This window comes from Uranotaenia lowii, chromosome 3 (genome assembly GCF_029784155.1).
Source record: "Uranotaenia lowii strain MFRU-FL chromosome 3, ASM2978415v1, whole genome shotgun sequence".
In the NCBI taxonomy this organism is placed as follows: domain Eukaryota; kingdom Metazoa; phylum Arthropoda; class Insecta; order Diptera; family Culicidae; genus Uranotaenia; species Uranotaenia lowii.
Window position 1 is genome coordinate 32,993,460 of NC_073693.1, and position 27,255 is coordinate 33,020,714.

Here is a 27,255-nt window from a genome sequence, read left to right on the forward strand (position 1 = left end):
TATTCAAAAAATATTTACTATTTTTTACACTGTTTATAAAGTTATAAAAATTGAAAAAAATATTTTTTGGTATAAATTTCTTAACTACTGGAAAACAGAAATATTTTAACCGAGATTTTTTTTTAAGAAATAGAATAGAATATGAGTTCAAATACCAAGTATATTCTATTTTGGAACTTTAACCGACAAAATTGACAGCTTTTTGCCTTGCTGCAATAATTATTGAGAAAAAAAATCACTTTCGATAGAAGCTAGTTTGTTAGACTTCAGGTTATTCATCAAATGTTGTAAACATTTAAATAACTATCCATTTGTTTCGAAAAATTTCATTTCTTTGCCGATTATTTGGATAATGCCAACCGTTTGCGAAATCAAACTTCCATGATGATGAGTGTTGCAAAATAGTGTTTCTTTATTGGATTTTTTTGGTTTGCAAGATTCTTTATCGTTTTTCACTTTTGCACTAAGCTTTCGAACGATATAAAACATTTTTTATTCCAATTCAATGTACTAACCAGTTTTTAGATAACAATGTTTAAGTCTAAGCCATATGTACATCAAGGCAGAACATTAATTTTCCTTTCTGAATCTGATCATTTTTTCCAATTTAGGTTGTGTAATTTTTTTTTTAGTAATTTAGCTCTATTTATTGGATTCGGGAACTCCCGAAGTTTTTAAGATTTCCCGGGATTCGGGAATTTCTCGGAATTGGACAATCTATTTGATACTTTCAAAATGTCATGTTGAAGTTCCGAATAAAAATTTATTTATTTTCCCTGTACTCATCCTGAATTTTACTATTGCCATCTGAATTCTGAAATTTGAAATGTAACCATGACCGATGAATTTCGGAAAGAATTACTTATCTTCAAGTCAAAGCTTAAACATAAATTTGGATCCATAATTCGAATTTTAATTTTAATTTCTGATGCTATGCTCAAAAGTTTGGTATCAATTGCAACTGATTGATATTTTTAATTTTCCTCTGCAAATCTGAAAACAGATTCTGCAGCATCTTATTTTACTTAAACATTGAAATTGTTTTTTTTTTTCAATTTTTGTCTTGACTTACTGAATCAAATTTTTCGTTGGACAATTTTTAAATCGTTTTTTTTTTAGAATGGGCTACGGGGTGGATTCTGGATTTGATATAAACATCTAAATTCTGAGTCTGAATTTTCAATATGGTCTCAAAAATCTGTATCTTAATATGAACTTAAAATTTCAAATCCTTATCTTAATTTTCAAAATTATCCTAAGACTGAAACTTGCTTTTTAAATTAATTTTTTTTTGTTATAAATTCCTCATGTATATAATTCCGACATTTTAAAATGATTTTGTAACTTTTGAACTTTAATTTTCTAGAATGCGATTACCCGTAAAATGTATTACAAAATCGCACAAAAATTTGTATCTTGTTCTACGTTCTGTGCATTCATCGACAAACCAAATAATCCAAATTATTTTTTTGTTTCCCGCATTTTTTCCTTATATGAACTTCCCGTCTAATGAATTCGCGATTTTTCACATGTTACATTTATTGAGTATGAAAGTCTTCATTCAATAAAATTGGAAGTGCCTATCAATACAATTTATCATCTAATTTTGTAAAAACTTATTTGTAAATTCAATAAATCATTTCATAATGTCAAAACGCTTACATTTATCAATTTTTAACGAAAATCTTTCGAGGATTGTAAAAGTTTTGTAAATTTTGTATGGGAGCCCCCCTTTTCGGATTCGGAGGAGTTTGAAAGTACAGATCCCGTTCGATTTTGGCAACATACCCGAACATTTTGTGTTGCCAAAATCGAACGGTTTTTTCTTATTTTTTTTCTCTTACTTTAATAAAATAACTATTGTTATTATCTTTAACGTTATTTCTAGTTAATTTCCAACCTTTTAAGTCATTTTTTGTTCATTTTTTCCATGTTTTCGATGAATTTTGCACTATCCTTGTTTGGATTATAATCTTTGTTTTTTTTTTGTCATATTTGCTGTTCTCTTCATCATTTTTTGTTGTTTTTTGTCATTTTTAGTCTTTTGTTTGTATTTGTTTTTTTTAATTTTTTTCTATTTTTCATCTTTTTGTCAGTTTTGAGTACTTTATATTTTTTTTTTAGAAAACTTTAGTTTTTTTGGTTGTATTTTATCACCATTTCAGAATGTAAAAATGTATTTACGGTGTTTGTCTAAATTATATTGGTCCTGTTACAGAGAAAACTAAAAGGTAATGTCGCTTCTAAAGGACCTTTGGCACACGTGCCAAAATCGGATGTTGCCAAAATTGAATGTTGCCAAAAACGAACGCTATTTTTGCTATTTTTAGTAAATTTTCGAGTCAGTATTAATTATTTTTTCTCATGTTTTTGATGCATTTTGCACTATTTTTGTTTTGTTTATAATCTTTGTATTTTTTGCATTTTTCATCGTTTTGCCATTTTTGGGTACTTTATAAATTTTTCAAAAACTTTAGTTTTTTTTTGATATCTTTATCACCATTTTAAAACGTAAAAACATTTTGTTGGTGTTTGTAAAAATATTACAAGGTCTTGTTATAGCGAAAACTAAAAGTTAATGTTGTTTCTAAAAACCTAAAATCGAATGTTGCCAAAAAGGAACGGGGTCTGTATTACAGAAACCATTTCCGGTCTTGAAAACGGCTGCAAACCAAATTTCACGTTGATCGGTTCAGTACTTTCCGAAAATTGTTCGAATACTTTCAGTTTCTGTTATTTTTGTATGGGAGCCACCCTTTTTGGATTCGAAAGTATTATAGAAACCATTAAGGGTCTTAAAAACGGCTACACACTAAATTTCACGTTAAATGGTTCAAAACTTCCCGAAAATTATTCGAATTGTGTCAATTTTTGTTAATTTTGTATGGGAGCCCCCCACTTTTTAGATTTAAAAGTTTTGTAGAAACCATTGCCGGTCATGAAAACGGCTACACATAAAATTTCACGTTGATTGATTCAATACTTCCCGAAAATTGTTTGAATTGGTTCAATTTTTTGTTAATTTTGTATGGGAGCCCCCTTCTTTTTAATTTGAATGGGTTTGAAAGTATTATAGAAACCATTTAGTTCTCGGTCTTGAAAACGGCTACATACCAAATTTCACGTTGAATGGCTCAGCACTTCCCGAAAATGGTTCGAATTATGTAAATTGTTATTTATTTTGTATGGGAGCCCCTCCTCTTTTTGGATTTGAAAGGGTTTGAAGAAACCATTTTGGGTCTTGAAGAAAAATGCTACTCACCAAATTTCACGTTGAATGGTTCAATATTTTCCGAAAATTGTTCGAACTGTGTCATATTTTTATAAATTTAGTTTGGAAGCCTCCCCTCCTTTAGGTCGGAGCGGGTTGAAAGTATTTTAGAAGCCATCTCCGAACCCAAAAACTCTTACATACCAAATTTCACATTGATCGGTTAAGTAGTTTTCGAGTCTATAGGGAACAGACAGACAGGCAGACAAACATTATTTTTTTATATATAGATAACTCGATTCACGATTATGTTTAATGGAGATTGTATACAATTTTGTTGCATACAAGGTTTTGTCCATATTATCCCAGTACACAGATTGGCTTTTTAGTTATTTTTCTACCCTGGGGATAAAATTACTCTTCGATAAAGTTTTAAAAGAATTAAAAAACCGTTTTTTATTATCTGGAAAATTGTAGGTCAGACTAAACCAGTTTCAGCCTTCGGAACAAAGTTCAAACAAGTCAAGATCTACAATTGCCTTAAACATTATGATTTGTTTTGAAATTGCCAAATCTCTGTAGAAAGCACAAATTCGCACCATCAGCCTTTAAGGATTTATTTCTGATAATAAGGTTGGAACAAATTTTAAATCCTTCTTTTGTCACTCGGAGTAGGAATATCGCGAGGAGGGGGGGGGGATATAAAAAAAGAATGCGAAAAACAAATAAATTGGAATAAATTGCACGAAAGATTGTATGCAACTTAGTTGCATACTCTATCATTAAACAAAACCTATAAATCAAGTTATTTTTTAACGAAAAATTCAATAAAATCAAGAAAACAAAAGGTGATAAAGTTCACATCTTCCACAATCTGCTTTTTGCTCTTGTAATCTTTCGAATATTTAATAATTTTTTCAAAATTTCCATAAAATACATCAAACTTTATTTATTCCCCCCTTAGGGTTTTTTGGAAATTTCGAAGGGGGGGTGACAAAAGAAGAAATTGATATTTGTTCCGGCCTAAGAGGAATCATTTCCATTTAAAACATAATAATTATTCAATTCGATTTTACGTGAATTTTGTAATAATTCACAGTTTGCCAAAAACGGCACCTGTAGTAACTACATTTCTCTCACATAAAAAAAAATCATGAATTTCACGTAAAATCTAAGTACATGGTTTAAAATCCGTGTTGTGCATTATTTCTCATGTGTGTGGTGGAAAATTCATATTAGAAAATGGAATTTTAAAGCCGTTGTTTCTATTGGTAAACGGAACTGTTTTACTGGAACTCAACTTAGGAAGAGGAGCTCGGTATTGACAAGGAGAGTTTTATCGGGTATTGAGATTTGTCGTTTTGGTAGGAGCTGGTGACGATCTTTTATTCTTTGGTGGGACTGTCCGAATAAGATGATCAACAGAGCACCATTCACGAAACAACGGAGAAGGTAAAATATTTTCATATGAATAATTTATTTTTCATTCATAAATACTCTTCGATTTCTACAGGCTGCATTGCAAGAGCCCCAAAAATGTAAGTGTGGAAATAAGGTTTTTTAAACGAAATTTTGTTTGATTATCATCATGATTTAAAAAATACAAAGGGAAAAAACCCTAATTTTCATTCCGATACTAAGAACATTCTCCGTAGCTTTCATAAACACACCACGTAGAACTTACTGAAAATTCACGTAAAATGTAGATGAGTTCTACAAAGCACGAATTCTTACAGAGACGTGTTTACATAATGACTTCGTAGCAACTACGTGAAAATCAGTTGGATCAAAATTATGTAGTTTTTCACTTAGCCACTACGTGCAAATTATTGTTCGTGTCTGTATCTTTACTGATTTTTCTTCCCATCCAAGTCTAACGTTTGATTAATATCGTTTACCAACAAATATGTAAGCTACAAAAAACAAAAAAAGTATATCTAATGTTTATTCTGTTGAAAAACTTATCTGAAGCTTCAAGAATTTTTTACCAAAAATGCTTGCCAATATGTGTAAATTTCTATAAGTGACTCAAACATAGCAAAATTTACACCGGCCGAGGGTCATTTGAACATGTTATAGGTACGCTCTGTATCAGAATTGTGCCCCAAGCAGCTAATTGAAATAAATTATTGTTTCTGCTCCACTAGAGGGCTACTACCAACGGTAGTAGCTACTCTACTGGTACCGGCAAATCGCTTCTCTGGCAGGCTCTCCAAATAATAAAACAGTTGGAGCTCATGAAAATACCTGTAGCATTTCGACATCATTTATGGTCACTGCTAGTGTGTTCTTACTGCAAGAATTATTTTACTGGAACTATTCTACCGGGAGCTCATAAAATGTTTAACCACCTATTTTCACTGACCATCACCGTCTCGGTATCGGTTCCGTTTTCCAGATGGGGATATGTGGTTAGTGTTTTATGCAAGAACTTCTAATGCTAGACGTGGATCTATAGCCCTTTGGATTGAAAATGTTTATTCGAAACTTTCGCTAGGCGTCTTTTTGTGAACTTTATCGCAAAATGCATTTATAAATGTCTAACAACTTTGATGGAATGTGATTAATTCTTCGAAACGTCGAAACAAGTGGTGTGATGGAACTGTGCTAATAGTACTAACTTGAAGTTGTGATGCCTGATAAGGTTTGACCGATTTGAATTTACCCCTGTGCTGAGGTCAATGAAACAAGATTCCCAGTTGAAATTTGCTTGCCAGAACAGTTATATGAACAGTGGAAGCGCTGTTAGTCTTCCTCAAAACTATGCTCATTTTGAATTCCTCATCGAGTGCTAAACATACCACATTAGCTTAGCTTAGCTTGATTGACTACTCACATCCACCTTAATCATTGAACCCGAAATGCTATATCAACAGTTTTCGAATTAAAGATAATATTTCAACAATTTTGTTAATTATTTTTGAGGCATAGAAGTTGAAAACAAATGATAATATGTTTGTTAGTGTTTTGAAACGAATGCATTTCGAATTCCACGATCGCAGGCGTGGCTCAGTAGAACAAGTTTCACATCGCCAATGGTTGCTACTCCGTGATTGACCGAGGCCACCAATTTTGAACAAGGGTCAAAAGAATGGTTCTTGGGATTAGAAGCTCATTCTCAATGCACAAAACTGATGCTCTCTCTTTAACCATCAATAACGGCGCCGGCCACGTCCTAGTAGTCAATTGATAGTGAGGAAAATAGAGAAAGGGATGAAAGACATAAATTTGCGCTTTAGGACCGAGGTCACCTCTGCATCCTAGCAAAAAAATCGTTTGGGAATGTGGGCAAAAGGATAAGATCTGGAAACACTTTTGACAAGTGTATGGATCTGAGTTTTGTCAATCTTTCTATCTCCTAAAATTTTCGAATGAAACTCCTCAATAATATTATAGACACCAGATGCTACATTTTTCCTAAGGTTTTAGATAGTTGACTGAAGCTGTTGTAAATTATTGTTTTGAAATTGGCGGATACTCAAAAGTTTACTATCACACAACTTACTAATTTGTAATATTTTTAATCGTTATGTCGAGTTGGTGTGGGAAACAAAGTTTGCAATTTGGCCAATCGCCGTGGTGATTTCGGCATGCTGCGATCAGATAAGTTTTTCTTATATGGTTTATTGGCCGCTTAGAAATACCCGAAGCCTTTTATGGAAAAACTATAAGTATCCTAAATATCATTTTATGAATTTTAGATTCCTTTTTTAAAAACAGGGAAACATAAAACAAATGTTATAAACAGGTAAGATACAAAACGTAATTTAAAGTGTATACTAATCGTAAATTCAAAATAGCTTAACTCTATTATGGGGGTTTAGTGGGAAGTAGGACAGGGCATCAAACAAGCGGAAAACTGACATACAATGGATTGTGGGTTCAAGCCAGCCGGAGTATCTCGGCAAATTTGGAATCATGTGTAGGGTACTACGGATTCTTTATTTGTTTCGAACAGTTTGAAGGGAGCGAGATGATTTAAACCTGTCCCAAGCCAGTGGTAACGGACCCCTTGGTTGTGCTGCAATTATTGTTGATGAGTTAAGCATGAACAATATTTGAAAATGCGATCGAGACTTCCCGTACCGCCTCGGGTCGAAAGACCTATCAGCCACTGGTGGGTTCTCATACATACATACATACATACAAACCTAATTTGTAATATTTTAAAAATTTAATGTTTCTTAGCTTCATTACTGTATGACCTAACTTCGCCTCATGTTTATTTTCTGCGACCACCCTTCTTTATTTTTGAATAGATTCAGAACATAATCTGGAAACTTGTTACTCCACACATGACAAATAATTATATGTAGTTTATTAACCCACTGGTGTTATTCTTTTGAAAACCTCTTACTTGAAGTATTCCTGGGAGGTAAAACATTCTCCTTTAAACACCCAGATCCAAAAGAAAAAAGTTATTTGCTCAAACTTTCTCCATCCCTATTGAGAATAACTAAAACCTTGAAAACGTCAAACTAAACATGCATAAAACAACTTTATTGAATATGTCACACTGTGTGTTTTTAATTGTTAATTTATTATGGAACTAATTCTTAAAAAGATTCAAAAGCGATGTGAAATTCAAAGTAAATCCAAACTGTTTTACATAAAATTAACGAGTTTTCATAATTTTAAAATGTTGGATATTCAACGTTATTCAGTATGAGTTCTTGAAATTGGGAAAAAAAACATCTTTTTGTTTCTGTAGCTCTCAAAATCGATTTCTTTTTGACAGTTCAATAATCATCCACCGATTCCTTGAACTATATACTAGCTCGTTAATCGAACAATATTATGACCAAAGGGTGTGTCCGACTACCGAAACTATTCGATTACCTACGACCGATTTATAGATGTTGAAACGACCGACATAAGGGAGCATTCAATAATATTTCACTCAAAAGTTAAAATATTGAATTAATTAGAACAATCATAGAATAAATTTGAATTTTATCTCAGCTCCCAACAACATCCAAAAAAAAATCGTTCTATTAATGAGCGAGTACTGTACGAAACAAACCTGACTAAATCAAAAGGGCTCCCGAACAACACAAAAAACCGTAAAAATAATATTACAATGATTTGAGAAATTATAAATCAAAATAATACTTAGCTTGTGTTTTTGTTTATCTTCATCATGCCACATTCTTTTGAGATCTTCGTATTTGCTATCAATTATACTTGTATGCAAAACCTCGGATGCGTACTTTTTCACCCAAATTTTTCTTCAATAACTTCTAAATTTCACGTTCCAACCGCGCGAAGCTCAGCCAATATGAAGCATCTTTTCTCCTGGGAAATTCTCTTCTACGTCCTCAAAATATCCAATAGATCTTCATGATAAATCTTCGGTTTTGACATAAGATTTACTTCAGCAAAACATTAACTATTTGAATCCGAATTTAAAAGGTCTTGAAAAATTTCCTTCAAAAGTAAAACACGTCCGTCATCGACGGTCACAGCCTACCGAGTCATCGAGTGCTAAACATACCACATTTCATATAAACAAATTAAACTTTTTTTCCATAGCGCCTGGCTGTGCTCCATCCAGCTGAGGCAAATAAACAAATCCCGGAAAAACATTCTCCAACTTCACACATATTCAGCACCAGAACAAACAGACATGAAAAAAGGGCACCTCTATTCTAAAGCCCATCTTCAATTCTGCTGCTGCTTCCTTGAAGACTTCCCGTAGCACAACAAACACACTTTAACCATATTTCACGTGCTGCCCAATGAAAGCAATAACCATTCGGCACGTTTCTTTTTTTCTACACCGGTACCCGGAGTTGTTCCATTCTGGGTTTAGTATGGATTCGCCTCTTCTGACATGTAAATTATGCATAATCGCACAGTGAGGGTAAGGTTGATTTCTTGCATTTTCTCTTTGTCGGCAATCGAGCGTGGCCTAATGTAATAGAAAAGAAATATTTTGTTAACACGATGATAACTCCATCGATGAATCGGAATCGGGTTGTCTTTCTTTCTGTAGGAATGTCCGCAAAATGAAGAGAGTGATTTGAAAGAAAGAAATCACACACGTGTGGTAAATTTATTCTCGGAAAACATCGAAAATGAATCGACTGATTACGCGTGTTTTTGGTTTTGTTTCACCAGATTGAAATGATGCCAAAAATCGATAAGTGGATTTTTTTTTTCAATTTTTTGACCTCTCTTTTAATGTTATAATTTTTTGACGTAGAATTACGTCTTACGGCAAGGCACCAAATCTAAATTTCAAACCAGAAAAATTTCACGTTACGAAAAATACAATTAAAATTTTGAAAGTTTCAAGAATCTCAAAGTCGGGTTGGCGAAGGATAGATGATGCACTACTTGAAACCCCGCACAACCAATCTTCGGGAAGTGGTCATATCTCTTGTCTTACAACTCATATTCTTAACCTCTCCGTGGTACTGGCGTAGGGTGTAAGCAAACTAAACTTAGCAAAGTTTAAATACCCCAAAGAGCCTGCTGTAAAGAGGCACCGTGTGCCGATTGGAATTTTCGTTTACCTGTCAGTGTCATTCCAATCGGACAAAAGATCTTGCGTAACATTTCAAAAAGGCAACACTAGCAGTAAACTCTAAACAGAAAAACGCAACTCTCTCCCTACATGGGTATAGTTGTTCTAATTATTTCAGCTAGTTAGATCAATCATAAAAGTGTAGTTGATTTTTTCGCATACGACTATAAATATAATAGTCTCTACTACAAACTGTTGATTGACGTTGCTTAGTCAACTATAAATATAATAAAATCAACTGTATTGGTATAATTAATTCAACTTCTAATATGATAGATTCATTTACAATTGTGTGTTTGTTTTTAAGGCATTGATATGATAGATTCAACTATACATTCCTGGTTGACTTCTCACATTTAACTATAAATACGGTAGATTCAACTATAATGGTATAATTGATTCAACTATAAATATAATTGATTCAACTACAAATGTATGATCAAGTCTAGACATAAATATAGTAAATCAAACTTTATTCTTATGATTGATTGTATGGTTTTTGCACAAATACATACACATTCAAACACTACATGTGCATAAGTGTGTTTAGTGCATGCGTGTAATGGGTTCTAAAGCAATGAAAAAAAGGAATGCATAAACCGACAGGTAAATTTTTATCAGTTCTATCAGTAACTGATTTTTTTTTCCTTTTTAGGTCAATTCCCGGATACCGAATCTTGCAGACCTGGCCACTTCCTTCTTCCGGAATTTCATTTCGCTGAAGATGACATGGAAATAAATTAAGGTGTTCGATAACCAGTCGACCCGGGCTCTTACCGAGACCAAACTGTGCAACAAAATCCGGGGTCCAGGAGGTTTCTCCACCGTGAGAATTGAGGTGCTCACAACCGTTCTTCCCGTTGGAGGCACCCACCGTGATACGGTAAGTTTTGTTCCTTTCTAATGTTTTTTTTTCAAGTTAAAATAAGATTTTGTCTGCAGGATACCCGATAAATCAAATCGAAGCAGGGCTATTGAAAAACGTCCTTTCCCCCGAAAAACGGAAACTCAGATGGCAGCGATAGCCAGTTTCGGAGGTAAGCATGGACGAGTCAAAATAAAATAGCTGCGAAGAGAGCATAAAACAAATCCATGAATAAAATACAAAACAAAAAGAAAATATAACACGCCGACAAAATTATTCCGAAAAACTATCTTAAGATGTGATAACTGCTGAAGTAAACATGAGTAAAATCTACTGTATACAGTTGAACGATCAAAATCAATGGTAGAAATATAATTATATCTATTATATTTGCAGTTAAATCAGCTATATCAGTATAGTTTAATATACTATATTTATTGTTGAATGCACAACATCAATTATACGATTATAGTCCAATATATTATATTTATAGTTGAATGCACAAAATCAATCATAAAACTATTGTTGAATCTATTATATGTGTAATAGACTGCCCCAAATTTGTATGGGAAATTTCAAGCTTGTGAACGTTATGCGCTGCAGGCTTAAATAGATTCTAGGCCTAGGTCTCATGCCAAATTTGGGCCAGATCGGATCACGGGAAGGGGTCGCTCAACAAGCCTAAAGTTTGTATGGGATTTTGAGACATTTTGTTCGGGAGGAACATGAAAATCCAGTTTTTCATGAATAACTTTGGTCCTCTCCGGCCGATTTCTTTAGAAAAACTTTTGAACCAGATTTGGGGGTGAGAGTTCTCAGGTTTGGGTATTTTTGATTTTCAGTGCACAAAATTTATGAGCCTCAACTTAGCAACAATAGTCGGAAACTTTCGATTAGCAACATATGCTTCTTTTGCTAACACGATAGCAAAAATCGGAATTTGCTTGATTTTAGTAATAAAACTAAGTTTGTTGGCCGCTGTCAGTGAAGGAACAACATCAGTGTCAGAAAATAAACGGGGAGGTTGCCTAGTCCTGACAGAATGAAACTTCGCTGCTTTCTGTTGACCGACGATGAAAAAACAACCGAAAACCAGCGGTAAATATTCAATTTATCAACATCAAATCAACATCCGGAACATTCCAGTCCGGGTGTCGAAAGAAAATTAACAAGTTTAAAGTTAGAAAATAAAGCAAAAACTTGGAATAAAAACACTAAAATTATAGAAGTGAAATATTTTGTGTACTTTAGTACAAATCTCCGTTTCCTGAGAAAAAAAAATTAAAAAAATTCCCGGTTTTTTTACCGGTTTTAGCAAAAATTTTAGCTAAAGATTCCCGTGGCTCATTTTCCGTTATTTGCTGAAATTTAAGTAAAAAAAGCTAGATTGATTGCTAAATTTATAGCTGGTTAAATTTGAGCATAATTTTGCAAAAATAAGCTCTCGGAAATTATGTGTGTACATCCAAATATTTTCCGATGATGATCCAAAAAATTTTAAAGTAAAGTGTAACCACGTAAATCCAGTAAAATCATTAACTCAACTTGTTTACATTTGATAGTTTCGTCCTTATGAAATGATACGCTAGAGATTCGGAACGAAAGTGACAGTGGAGCTTGCTGTATCTGACAGATCTGAGCGCAGGGTATGTTTTTTTTCTAATGAATCTGATGGCGCCTCTTTATGTTTACTTTAGTCTAAGGTTGTCAGAATTTTTCTCTCACATAGCCGGACCGGGCAAATCCGGACTACTTCATCTAAAAACCTGGCAAAATCCAGGCATACGATTTGAAAATTTGCAACCAAAAATCCGGGCAATATCTGGGCAAATCTGGGAAAAAAACAAGAATTTTTCAACAAAAATCGAGGTAAATTACTTTTTTCGTCGAAAACCTTCAGTATATTCAAATCCTATTATAGATTTCCAAAAAACCGTTTATGATTATTTTGATAAAACTGGCTCAAAATTACTTGTTTTGGGCTAACAAATCTAAAATTAAAATGACTCGTTTTGAGTTTTTTGATTGATTTTGCAAATAAAGTGAATAAATCCGCCCATACGGGCCAGACCGGAATTCTTCCAAATTTTGTTTGAAATATCCGGGGTAGTCCGCGGAAATCCGGGCAATCTGGCAAGCTAACTTTAGCCTTTTTAGGGTATCCAACCCAGGTGGATGCTTTGGTTGCATGCAGACTGAGAGAAAGGCCTCCGTACTCGTCTTTTCTCCATGTCACTGGCGGCGTACGGAGTGCAACAACGTCCTGGTACTGTTCGGGACCCAAAACAGTAACATCACGATGATTTTCCTGCGAGAAAGTGGGGTTAGCTGCGGGCAACGTTGCTAGATTGCAAACCGCTCAAGTCCATAGGTTCAACGAAAATCGAAAAATGTACTGATTTTGGCAAAATGAAACTTGATAACTTGATGACCTTTTTTTTGGTCGTCAGGTAGAAATTTCGTTTATCCGCAGAATCCCGTTAATTTTTTCGATAATCTGTAGAAAATGCTAAAAGTCAGTAGATTTTGAGCATCGATCCGTAGCTACGTAGAAATAATTAAAATCCGTAGATCTACGGAGAAATCTGAAGAACTGACAACGCGGGCCTAGCGAGCCCACGACTGAAAAAAAATACAAGCAACGAACAAGGCGACAATAGCAATCGCTAATGAATTGTGTAGTTATTTAATGACTAGACTGGCGAAAAACGAATAAATATAACTCTTTTCCACCACTGAAACCTTCGTTTACTACTCATTTCAATAGGCTATGGGCCCGAATACGTCTCACTAGTTAGTGAGAGGGGTACTCTCAAGTTTATTAATACTTGCTGTTAGCAAAATCATCAGCGACCAGCGCAGAAAGACCAGCCAGGTCGAGGGGCCAGCCACTAGCCAGAGGACCACCGCAGAAGGCTAGCAAGCTGATGGAGGACCGCCAGCGCAGGGACCAGCCAGCGAGATGTCCCAGGCCAGCCAGGAGGTTCCGTCAGAGGTCGAGAACTCCCGTCTGAAATGGACAGGTCCAGCTGCAGCAACACCCCGGATTACTTGGGTGGTGCTGATAGCCGAGAGGGTTACTCTCGTGCTTTGGTTGTGCGCTGTGGTCAGCAATTATGAACTGATCCAAGCGCAGAGGACCATTAGCGTAAAGGATCGCCAGTGCAGAGGCCACGAGATGCTCCAGGTTAGCCAGAAGGTGTCAATAGAGTTCGAGACCAGAATGTCGGGTTTCGAGGGGGTCTTGCGATGTCGTCACGAGTCCAGGATTGATCAGGTCCGAATGCTCCAGATGGAGGATTGGCCCGTATCGGTTAGAAGAAGCTGGATGTCGAGAGGGTTAGTCTCGGGGTGTGGAGCTATGCTGCAGATAGCACGCGTGAGCTGATCCAAGCATCCTCTATGATTTTTCTGTGGCTTTGGAGGAGTGGTTTGTGCGACGGTTGATTGCCAGTAACTTTAGCGATGTATTAGATGCTGCTGAACGTTGTCTTCCAGTTCACTGAAATGGTCAAAACGTTGCAAGTCGCGAGGCTTAATCTCATACCTAGGAGTTTTCGACGGATGGTTGATATTTCGGGTGCTTCGGAGGCGTGGTTTCGGCGACGGTTAGTCTACCAATTCTTGCTGAGAGTGCAGATGCTCGAAGGCATCTTAACGAACAATCGTGAGGTGATCAAAAGTTGGGAGCAGCACTCCGATGAACACCTGAACGACACGCATGCAGGAGAGCAAGACAACTTCATGGGAAGTCGTCAGGCCGGTTTCATGGAGAGACGGTCTACGACGGACCAGATCTTCACACTACGGCTAATCCTCCAAAAATGGCGTAAACACCAAGTCCCTACGCATCATCTATTCAACGACTTCTAAGCCGCATACGACACGCCCAAGACGAAGTATATGGTGGCCGGGACCGACTGAACCCGTTTGTCCAGTAATAACAAGGTCACGATCGACGGCGACGAGCTGAAGATAGTCGAAGACTTTGTCTATCTCGGCTCACTAGTGACCGCAGGCAATGACACCAGCCGTGAGATCCTGCGGCGAATGGTCAGCGGAAATCGTGCCTTCTATGGACTCCACAAGCAACTGCGGTCGAGAAGACTTAGCCCTGCACGAAGTGTAACCTGTATATGACGCTCATTAGACCGGTTGTTCTCTACGGGCACGAGACATGGATATTGCTCGAGGAGGACCTGCGTACACTCGGAGTATTCAAGCGACGAGTGTTAAGAACCATCTTTGGCAGCGTGGAGGAGAACGGAGTGTGGAGGAGAAGGATGAACCCCGAGCTCGCGCTACTCTACGGCGAAACCACTATCCAGAAGGTGGTGAAGGCTGGTCGGATACGCTGGGCAGGACGGGTTACGAGGATGGCAGACAAATGTCCTCCAAAACAGGTGCTCCCTGCGAATCCGGTAGGAACAAGACGAGAAGGGGCGCAACAAGCGAGGTGGTTAGACCAAGTGGGGCGTGATCTGGCGAATGTGAGATGTCCGAGGAATTGGAGAACGGTTGCCATGGACCGAGTAAATTGGAGAAATATTGTTCTGCAGGTTATGTCGTAAGACGGAAAACCATGTAAAAATTTCCAAGAGTCTCAAAGGTATCAATGATCTTGAGGTTCCCAAAGATCTAAATAGTCTCATGTGTCAAAAGTCACAAGAGTAAAAAATCTCGAAAATCTTTAGAGTCTCAACAGTCTCAACGGTGTCAAAAGTCTTATTGATTCTCAAGAGTCCTATGGTTCATAAAGATCTCAAGCGTCTCACGAGACTAAAGAATCTTAAGAATCCAAAGAGTCTCAAAAAGTCCGTCATCTTATTCCCCTTGTTTTTTGGTCTGAATATTGAATGCAAAAAGGAACATTAATTAACGGTTACTAATTTTTGTATTTCATTATGATTAAGGGTTGTTTGGAGTTGGCATCAAGGCATCTTGACTTTTGTTGCCGAAAGCGATAAAATACTAAATCTTTCAAAAAATGTTCGATTCACATCACTTATAAATGATTATTGAAATTACAATTGCAGTTCCAAAACAATCCAAAGTTTTAATCATCCCGATCGACTTTTATGCCAAACAATTGTCAAAAATGATCTAGACGGGGCAATATAACCGTATTTACAACCGGCAGAGTAAATGGTCGGTTATTTTTTTCTCCGTTAGTGAATGAACCCATCCGGGCACGGACGAACCCGCGATAAAACCAATTAACCGAATCAACCCAACTGTTGAGTTCCACTTAGTTGTTGTTCGTTCGGCTGGTACAAATGGTGCAAAAAAGTAGGTACCTATAGAGAATATAGACTACAGTATACCTAACAACAACTCCTACCCTATAAAGTCGAAGGAGATAATCGAATTTCGGTTCGCCCTTCTTGCCAGATTCGTCTTGGGCGGCACGGCGACGTCGATTTTTGTGGATCGGTTCAGCCGCGGCAATTTCGAAAGAATTGTTTGCCCAAATGTACGGGACGGGAGAAGGGGACATCACTTCACCTCCAGCTTTACGCACCGGGGGGTTCTTGTGAGTTTGGCTGTTCCGTTTTTTTTTTCGAGGGTTCAGCTCAGCCGCCCGCACAATTCCCAGATCGACCTTGAGCGTTCTGAGATAGGCAATGAAGCGACAAGACAAGACGAGAGCGTCGTCGTCGGGGTTACGCTTCATTATCGAGCGGATTCATCGATCCAGGAACGGATTCTGTTACTATTGATTGGTTTTGAAGTATGTTGTTCAATTTGTCATTTATGATGTTCCAATAAATTTAATTTACAGTGTTTGCTTTAAAGGAAAATGTACTCAAAAGACTAGGTTTAGAGACCCCGACTTCGGATTCAAAATCCAATGAAAGGAGTCATAGAAACAATTGCACTTTTTCCATTGCTGAAGACAGATAAAATTATTCAACCACAAATAAAAACAAAGTACGGCACCGATGTTATTTCTGAGTTTTTGCGCCATAAGCTATCCTCTTGTAGGTACACACTAGATTCTCCCTCTCGAGAGTTGTTGTATAATCAATACAGAAACCGGCAGGAAACCGGACAACATTCTTTGCCACCGCCCGGCAGCACAGGATTTTGCGGCCAGCTACTTCCGAAGGGTGTTTCCCGATGCAAGAGGGCAGACAAGAGAGCCGCCATCCATTACACTTCTATACAAACCTACACAACCCATTACATACCCCAAATACAAGGCACTATTACATCGACGAAATTCTACTCTAGTTCCTTTAGTCTATGGAAGGGGACCGGAAAATCTGCTGCAGACATTTTAGCGAAAAAAAACCGGCAGCTAGCTGAGGTGTTTCTATATTTCTGTACCTTAATCCGTAATGGATGTAAGAGGAAAAAAGGTATGCAAAAAAAACTAAAATAAAACTAAAGGAAACCAACCATCCAGGAATGGCACAAACACGCAACAACACAAGAGTGTTGTTGTTTTCGGAATATTTCAAAAAACTAGACAGGCTGCTTGCTTGAATGCAGGAAAGTCTATTCGGGTAGACTTCTTGACGGTCCTTAATAATGCCACTAGAGAGAGGCGAATTGATGGTTATTATTGTTAATAAAAAAATCGCAAGCTGCCGGCAGTCATGTTGATTGTTCAGATTGACGTGTCCGAGAACCGGCACGGAATCTCTAACATGGAAATTACATTTTTGTATCACTGGACAACAATCAACACCGAAATGATGAAGTAGTTTCCATTTTCAGTAATTCTTAATCGGTTGAGACAAATTTCGTATAAATAATAGAAATTTGAAACAAATTCATTTCCCTAATAATCCAAGTAATGGTCGCAAACTGACCTTAAACTGACCACCATTATTCCAAAGGGTCGAAAGCGACACTTGCCAATGTTTGCGAGCTTGCTTATTTACGAGCTGCGATGACAGGAATTTATAGGTATGTGCTGTTGTTTTTCGCAAATAATGTAATAAACCTTATTCCGAGACCGGCGAATCCGCTGCCGCCGACATCGTTAATCCTCAATGTTGGTTCAATGTCCTTGGTGGAGGAAATTTTTCCTAGAATCCATGCGGATAAAACCCACTCGAAAAATAGACTTTTCTGAAGCGAAATTTGGTTTGATTGAACAATTCAATAAATCAACAGAAACTGAAACTTTAATGGAAACAGATGTAGTTAAGCTGATGGCTTCAAAATTACTTAAAAGACTAGATTTCATAAAACCAACCTTCCTTTACGGTTAAAGAAAAGGACAACAGCCGGTTAAGGACATTAATACCCAGATTACTATTTGATTATATCATCAAAACTACTTAACCGATTTTCATAAATTAAACCATTAAACCAATTGTCTACATGTTCCCTATATATTTATGAAGGAAAAAGTTTATTATTATTTCGATTGTGTCTGTAAATTGAAACGAAAGACAAAATGCCAAAAAAGGATGGCGTTTTTTGAACAAAGATCGTGTCTATCCTGGTTCGAATAATGAAATTTCACTATGTCAGCTATATTTAAGCTGATGAAATTCATTTGCAGTAAAAAAAGTTTTTGGTTTGGCTGATGAATTAATTTAAAGTTTTAGAATAGTTGTGTGCAATGTAACGAAAACCAAAAATCAATAAATCTCACATTTGGTACCCAATATGTTGAAATTCCATGATTTAGTATCAGTCGTACAAGCAACCTTGGTGGAACGCTGATGTTCGTCGTTTAAGAAATAGACTAAGCAAGATACGCAAACGATACTTCTTGAATAAAATAGCAGCAAACAAAGCCTATCGAGCATCACTGGAAGCTGATTACTCAGCGTTACACAACACTCTTTTCAGGCGATGTGTTTATTCAACACAGATGCCACTTGCTACCAACGAAAACTTCGAAACACTGCCTGCATTTGACATCAACCTTCTTCAGCAGCTTCTAGCCCAGCATGAAGCCTTGACAGCTCTGAAAGCTATCGATCCATCTTAAGGACCAGGCCCAGATGGCACTCCGCCGTCTTTTATACTGGGCATTGCGGAATCACTTCCCTAGCATTTGGAAAAAGGCCGCTATAACACCTATACATAAATCGGGGAACAGTCATAACGTGGAGAACTACAGACTTCTACCTCGATTCTCTGTTGCTTGTCAAAGGTTTTTGACCTTTGAGTCAATAATCTTCAAGAGCTTTACAACGCTGCTAAACGAATAATAACCGAACACCAACATGGTTTCATGAAAAAAAGATCAACGGTTTCGAATCTGATGAGCTACTCTGCCACACTCCATACTGCTATCAGCAAGAAGCAACAAGTAGATGCCGTTTACTACATAGATTTTTCAAAAGCCTTTGATTAAGTTCCACATCGCAATTCGGAAAATAAAACGCTATGGCTTTCCGTCATGGTCTACAAAATGGCTCTACTCCTACTTGACAAATCGACGAGCATTTGTGAATCTAGGAGGAATCAGATCTCAGCTTCCCTTTCGGTGTTCCCCAGGGCAGGCACATTGGTCCACTAATCTTCAACCCCTTTGTCCTTGCTTGTCTACTGCAATCCTCTAAATTGATGTACGCAGTTGACCTTAAGATTTATCGGATCATCGAATCACCAGTGGACTGTGCAGCACTTCAAGCCGACATCTCGACACTTTTGGACTGGTGCAAGTCTCATGGGATGGAAGCTAATGCCAGACACGCGTTTCGGGAATTGATGCGCCGAACCGCGAGTGCGACCTGATGAGGGCGGTCTACAGCTCGATTTGCGCTTCGGGGAGTAAAGCACCCGACTTTAAGATTGAGTAGTTGCGCTGAGTGGTGACTTAAGTCAACACTACTTGTGAGTTCGGAGGAGTCTGAGTCCTACACGTGGCTTAGGAGGCTCACTCCCCCCTGACCCGCGTGTTCGAACAGAGAAAGTGTCGTCGACAACTCGCTTCGTGTTTCTGGTCTTCCTGGACTAGCTCCACAAAGCTAGTGGTCATTCACACGATGAGATGTCGGGTCCTAACTCGTCAGAGGAGGGGCTGCGCATCGAGTTGTGTTAGAATGAGGTATTGCTGACAGAGGATTCGGAAACGAGTATTGCCTTGGAGCGCACTAGCGCGAATTGACCTCCCACTATTGAAGCATAGTGTGTCAAACAGTTCGAGGTGGAAACAAAGGTCAGTGGCCCCAGGTGGACTTTATGGCGTAGGGGGTACAGTGTTCCTTAGCATTGCATCATGAGTCGTCCAATTGCACCCATGGAACCAGAGTAGCAAGCTGGGGGGACGCGGTGGCTCGCCGTGCCTTGGAATGCAATCCGTAAAATGGATTTATCACCTGGGTTAACAAGTAATAAAAAAAAAGCTAATGCCAGTGAATGCCGATGTAAGTATAACATTCTGCAGAGCAAGAACTCCACTCCGTTGGCCTACAAAATGGACACAGCAGAAATGGAACGAGTAGTTTCGATTAAAGATCTCGGAGTTATTTTTGATCAGAAACTAAGTTTCTCAGAACACATAGCCGCCACAACCGCAAAAGCCTTTACCATTTTTGGCTTCATTCGTAGAAACACTGTTGAATTTGAGGATGTATACTGTCTTAAAGCGGTTTACTGCGCCTTAATGCGCAGCGTTCTGGAATACGCCGTGGCAGTTTGGGCACATCATCAAACATTACACACTGAAAGACTAGAAAGGGTACAAAATAAGTTCCTACGTCGACTAATGCCGGTGAATGATGCGGTTCGACTGCCACCGTATGCCGAACGATCAAAACCTTCAAGCGGTTCTTATGTGAGCAGTGTCATTGGCCTTGGAAACCTTGGTGATGTCTTAATTGTTGTAAGCGGCATTAGAAGTTTCAAGTGATCCAAGACTTTAAAGCGACCTGACAACCTTCCAGCGGTATCACGGTGATTTTCTTTGGAATTTCAAACGCATTGGTTTTTTCATTCCAAGCCTTACGATTTTCGGTTATTCCTATGACTTCTAAAGGGTTCTTACTGTTACATTCAGTAACCAGCCTAAAGTCGTGAAAGTTCCGTCCGAGTCTATCAACCTTTAAATGCTTTTTGACAAACGGAAGATGTTCAGGCGTCCCAAAAACCATCGAACAGTCTTGAGATTTTCAAGCATTTTTTCGACCTTCAGGCTTCTCTAAAAGAGTACCCGTAGAGAACTTCTCTACGATAATTTAACGTCTTCAAGACCTTTGCGTTTTTCAAGCATTCTCACGACTTCCACACAGCACTAGATTCTTTACCGTCTAGCGGGGTGGAACTACACAAAACTCAATCGCTGAACGAACGCACAATGCCTAACTTGGCCAATTCGTATGTAGAATACCACAAGAAGATACGATCTAGGGTTAAGCTACGCTCTATCTCCCTAAACAGGGATTAGCATGGGAAAATACAACCACTTATGATATGTCTTAGGTACTAAGATCATGATTTACGCTGAGGTTATAGTCTGAGTGGGGAAATATATAGGAGTTCATCGATCGGATCATGGTTTAAAAAGTTAAGAGTGGTTCATGCTACTGGGGAAGGTCTGCTACCCTCAAAATACTACCTAGTAATCACTGACCCATATCATCATAGGCGTTGTCCAGTAATCTTGGATACGGTAGGACCTTTTTGATATGGTAACGGGTCTGAAGTCTGATGGTTAATCTGGCCTGAAACCGCCTGATGACCATGACTATTGAAGTCGTCCCCGTCAGCTGAAGGTGGACTCTATTCCTAGAGTTAGGCCCCGAAAGATATTAGTAGTAATAGCCGTTTAGTGGAGTGGTTCTTAAGCTGCCCAGCCACTAGTGACGTTGAGAGACCTTTCGAAGTGGTCTAAGAGGATATCGAGGAGCTCTTGTGCTCTCTTGAGCTTCAGGGACTTTCAGTTTCCAAACAACCGTTCGAGGATCAACATTTGCATTGCTTCACGATTCAGAAGTCAATGATAGCGTCGATAAGGAGCAGTTTGTGACTACAGAGGCTCCTGAAGCAAATAGAGATCATGGAAAGAAAGGGTGTCTTGGAAAAGGCTACTCAAGGCCTGGCCAAGGCCGTTGTAGGGAAGAGCCCACTGCGACCAGTAGTTGATCTATTGTGGTAATTACTCTGCGTTATAATATGCTATCAGGCTCACCTGCACTATTGATTGAAGTGACAGTTGGCATCTGGTCCCAAGAAATATGATATAACCTTCTCAGGACTTATGTGCAACCATCCAACTTATGCGCTTATTATCTAAGTATACGCTCTCTTCGATTGAGGAGGGCGCAGCAGTTGCATAATAGGTACTCTGCAGTTTTTTTTCAAACATGCAGAACCTATAGTCATCGTTTTGGATAATATTAATCCTTTTGAGATGATGTTTTATTGGACAATGTCTGGTCAAACGACCTGTGTAAATATTCAACGCGTGCTAACTTAAGTTCAACCGTGTTTTTGAGAGTCGTTCAATGAATCTTTTCGCCTGAGCTGCTTCCTCTGCTGTTCTCCAATTGGAAGCAATAAAGGGGCTTTCCCAGTTCTTGAGGTCCATAGTCAAGGCACTTCTCGATACTCCGGAGGTTCAGGTCCGATCAACAGTCCCTAAGATCCTTCTCTAGCTAACTGGTCTACTTCTTCGTTTCCTTGGATAATCCAGTGGCCTGGTACCCAGAATAAAAATCCTCTGTCCCTTAAGGCCAGGTTTTTTAGTTCAATAATACACTCCCATAATAGTTTGGAGTAACATTTGAACGTACTAAGTGCTCAAAGAGCGGCCTGGCTTTTAAAAAACTTGTCAAGTATTTGTTAGTGAATTTGACTATCTAAGGCTGCCTCCGACTATTTTCAAAGGTTATATTTTCCTGCCCTTTATTGACTTTTTGCCTATTTCTTTATGTTTAAATAGTAGATTATTAGGAGAAAGCATGATTATCATTATTGAAGAGTCATAATTCAAGTGGATTCATAACAATTAGAAAGAAAACATTTTTTTATTTTCAAGAAAAAAATTTATATTTTATTGAATGTTTTTAAAATATTTTTAGATTAATTATTTTTAGTAAAATTCCCTGGAATTGCTCATTCAAACCACATCCGGAAAGCAATGTTTATGGCTTGGAACCCATCTCAAGAACTCTTTCCGTCACCGACTCAAAAGGGTTTCGGTAGGATTTCTCCCTTTCCAAATTATTTATTTATTTTTCCTTTCCACTTTACGACTGCAAAGAACCAAGAATTTCCCCCAAAATTAGCCGGGGCTATATTTATTTTCCGGGACCAAACTAGTTACGTGTTTCTTCCTTCGGCTTTGGCCAAGGGTGGTGCTAATCCCAATCCGATGGAAGATAGATGGCAAAGCTTAGGTTGATTTGCACCTCTCTCTCTCTCTATCTTCGGACCCTGGGCCGGGTTACAAAGTCGGACCAAAGTTCTGTAACAGGGTTTAGTTCCACTTAAATTAATCAACGCGAGCGCCCGATTGTCTGTCACCAGTCCAGCCGACCTACAGACAGACAGAGGTTGAGAAGAAATTTCGTGTTCACTCACGCGACTGAAGCCGGGACGCGAAAGGACATTCATAATTGATTCATCAGCTAGGAAGGATTGCTACACCCAAAATTCAGCCTCTGTGCCAATGGCGTATAGTCAATTACATAGCATCATTGGTACAAGAAGATAACGCGACCGGTGCTGATTCGATTTGCTTCCACTGGCATTAATCTCCCAAGTTAACCGAATTGCGTATGTCTGAAAGAAACAAAATAAAAACGTTTGCACGTCCCTCCCTATCGCATCACAAGACGAAGAAGGATGGAAATAAATACCGGCCAACACCAGGCAGCCAGCGAACCGAGCACTGTGCGTGTGAATGTAGCAAAAGCAACAACAAAAATATCCTTCTAATTCAATCTACCGGCACCGGCAAACCACGGCCGAGCTGTGCGTGTGTATGCAGTAAAAGCAACAAAAAAAACATTGCTTCAATTCAATCTACCGGCAAACAACCACGGCTAAGCTGTGCGTGTGTATGTAGCAAAAGCAACAGCAAAAACATTCCTTCAATTGACCGGAAAACAACCACCAGCCAAGCTGCCCGGCTTTAGCAGCTGTGTATATGTAGCGTGTGTATGTAATAGCAGGCAGTAAGCAAACACAGTTCTCATTAAATGGGTTTCCCGTTCCTTCACTCCCGTTCCCTTTCCCGTTTCCATCACAAAACAAAGGAATACCTTGAAAGGAGACCAAACGCCGGGAAGCCTCCGTCGTGCGTTTTTTTGTGATTGATCAGTGGCAGAAAGCCTATGACAAACAGCCCTCGTCCTGCATGAAGCTCAATCAGTACACTGGTTAAGATGTCGGACTGGCAAGACGAATTGAATGGTGATATGAGTTCGAATCCCCCCACGGCGCTGTGGTTATTATTTTTATTTTCTTGTTTCTGGGATGGATTATCCAATAGGAACGAAATCCAATAAAATGTTTTTTCTTGTTTCGCTTGAATGTAGTGGTCATGCATAATTTTGGTTGGAAGCCGAGTCCTTATGCCAGTTACGGTTTTTCAAACATACCGTCTTCGACACAGTGCACATTTCAGAGCATTATCGGCACAGAGATTTGCTAAAAAGGCATTGGATTTCTGTTACCTCTTCTATGGGTGTAAGTGGCGTTAGTTCACTTTTTACATGTTTTTTGGTTTACCATGTTTAGATCAAATTACACAATCAACTTATGTAATTGTACTTTGGAGCATGTAGCAAGTACAGTTATCTGTTATCACGATATCGAACACAAAAATGATAGTATACATTTGCCAGACTTTCCGTGAAGAACATATAACTTAAACGCCTTTGTGTAGGCAACACAAATTCTGTATGAACTGAGATGTTAATTTTCACTAGTTCTGATCCATATTTTGTTAATTTTATAAATTGATAAACCTCGCTGTGGAATTCAGGAAATGCTATATTCAAGTACGAGATCCACTGTGTATTTAACACAATACAATATTTCGACAATCCGTCAGATGAATCTTTCATTCTGGACCTGGCTATTGTTCCTCTCAAATGGAGGCTGTTTCGCGAAAATGTATTCCTAAGCATCTTATTCAACATACTGAAATACACTCACTGAAACTAAAACTGTATGAATTTTGAGTGTTCTTACCATTGTAAATTTAACAGCATTCAGAATCATGTTGTAAAGACAATCGTGCTCCGACCCTGACGTGGGATTGCATAATCAATTAAACAAACACTTCATCAGACACACATCTAAGCTAATGCTCACATTAGATGCAGTAGCACACGCAAAAGTTTATCGCGGCTGAGTCGCAGAAACCAGAAACCCGGACCGATCAGCGTATTTTTTTATTATTATTTGCAATTATTATCCTCAACCGGTTGAGTTATAAAATTCCAAGAGTAAAGAATCAATTTCCATCAACAGTCTTTTGACGTGACTAGTAAATTCAGAGATTGCACAACTCCGATACTATCCGGAGAGCGAATGTTTACCAATGAAGTGATATGTCAGTCGCACGCAGAAAGCCAACTCTGCTGCTGCAACCGAGCAAAAACAACACTTTTGTAACCTTGATAATTTTTCTAGTTGTTATTGCTCCTTTTTTTCGTCATTCAACCCTCTTCTCTCTACTTTCTGGTGCAACCCTTGAAAGTTACCGGGGGGCTGCCGACAAGACGCTGAAGGATGATGACACGTCCTCGTCGTAGAGAAAGAGAGAATCCGACGCCGACACAAAGAATCGGTATGATTCTACTCCTAGTAGTCGTGTACCTGTGTACATAGTTATTGGATACTATCCCTTTGCTACCACCAGTACCTTCTCCGATGCCAAGGGGTAGCATTTGGCAGCAAGTCAGACCGCTGTGTTGTGTCGTCATGCTCCATTCTGAAATGCGATGCGATCCGAATGACACACACAAACCGACCGAACGACGTAGAACGTCACTGTCATGCAATTTCTGGGTGTTGGCCACTTGTGAGTGCTTGCTGCGCAACCATCCAGTAGGTATGGAGAAGTACCAACTTTGTAGCTACCCGTTGGGAGTCCTTCGGTAAGCTCCCTTTTGATTTATACTTTTTTTGCGAACGGCCCTTTCTGTTTTCGAAGCTAGCTTGCTTCCTTCTTTCGCGTGCTCGCGCGTACTGATTACTGTTTCTGGTTTGCAAAAAGTTTTCGACCGATTCAGCAGTATAGATAGGCAGTAGCAGGGAAGAAGTTGCGAATTTTAAAGCATAAACAGTAACGTTACATGCCAAGGGTATACACTTTTGAACGTGATTAGTAAAATCTCAGAAATTCCATCCTATTGAAACAACTTTTCAATTGATGAAAAGTGAAATTAAAGAAAAGTAACAAAATGTTTAATGTCTTTAGAAAAAAAAACAACATGGTTCAGATATCAATTTTTGCTTTTTCATCTATGGATTAGAATATTTCTCAATTTCCAGTTATTGTATTTCTTTTTACCTAAGAATTTGAACAACCAAGTGAAGAACCCAGAAACCTGGTCAGGTGTCTGGGTTCAAGAGATGAACTGATTTTTGAATGAAAATTTCAATGCTTTTAGCAACATCCAATTTAAGCGAATTACTATTCAAAGACCGAATCGACGAGATATTTCCTCGATCAATAGAGTTACCAGATTCATACATGTGCAATGCTACTGCAGATCTAGGATTCTGGGAAGGAAGAATTTTCTTCCTTGAGTCAGATCTAGCTATAGCCATGTGTTCCTCGATCTATCAATTAGTTTCCTTTTGATTTGTCCAATTTACACCTTATCATAGTCGGAACAATTGATTGTGTATAGGAGATCCACTGGATATTTAGTTGATTCTAAGATGGATTTCAGTTATCAAACTTTGTCAACTTTTTTCGCAATTCAAGCGCGTTGACACTGTTGAACTCAATGGATCTTCGTTGAAACTCCTTCTGAATGGAGGGTTAAAGTAGTGAAAGATTTCCGTTGAAGGAATCTTTCTTTTTTCCTTGAATGGATCTACTCTACTATCTACGGCCCTATGTAAAGTTACTCACGACATATATAGCAAGTTCGATGATAACAACTGCACAGTGATGGTTCTAGTGGACTTTTCGCTAGCATTCAACTGTGTAGACCATCATTAACTAGAGCAGAAGCTGATGAACGAATTTCTTTTCTCACAACCTGCCTGTGACCTCATCCAGTCTTTTCTTTGCCAACGAAGTCAGGTGGTACACAGTAATGGTAGTTTGTCCACCGAATGCCAACTTAACGATGGTACTCCACAAGGTTCATGTCTAAGCGCTCTCCTGTTCAGTCTCTACATCAACAGTCTGCCCTCGTCTTTGAAATGCCACTACCAACTGTATGCAGATGATCTTCAAATCTACATTTCCGGACCAGTAACTGAAGTAGATAGTCTGGTAAATACTATTAACGAAGACCTACAATCAATTAAGGTATGGGCAAATACGAACAAGTTGTATCCCAACCCGAAAAAAACCCAAGCAATCATCTTCTGCAAAACCGGACAAATAAGCCCAAACAGTTCCATCCTATTCTGTGGGGAAACTATCCCCCTATCTAGCAAGGTAGTGAACCTAGGTTTAACAATGGACTGCAATTTGAACTGGGCACCTCACGTGAACCAAATTGCCATGAAAGTGTTCAACACGCTTCGCACCTTTCGACGTTT

The 27,255-nt window shown here is 38.4% G+C and overlaps 1 protein-coding gene across 9 annotated transcripts in view; it reads right to left on the reverse strand.

Moving 5' to 3' along the window:
• LOC129755971 (septin-7) overlaps positions 1 to 27,255 on the reverse strand; it is a 126,298-nt gene that overhangs the window by 92,419 nt on the left and 6,624 nt on the right. Inside the window, exon 1 of one of the 9 annotated variants that reach the window (XM_055752706.1) lies at positions 24,718 to 24,908. The exons of the other annotated variants lie outside the window; for them this stretch is intronic. Coding sequence (XP_055608681.1) covers positions 24,718 to 24,747 — 30 coding nt within the window. The 5' untranslated portion in view covers positions 24,748 to 24,908. Of the gene's footprint in view, positions 1 to 24,717; positions 24,909 to 27,255 lie in introns of those variants that run through there. 9 annotated transcript variants of the gene reach the window in all.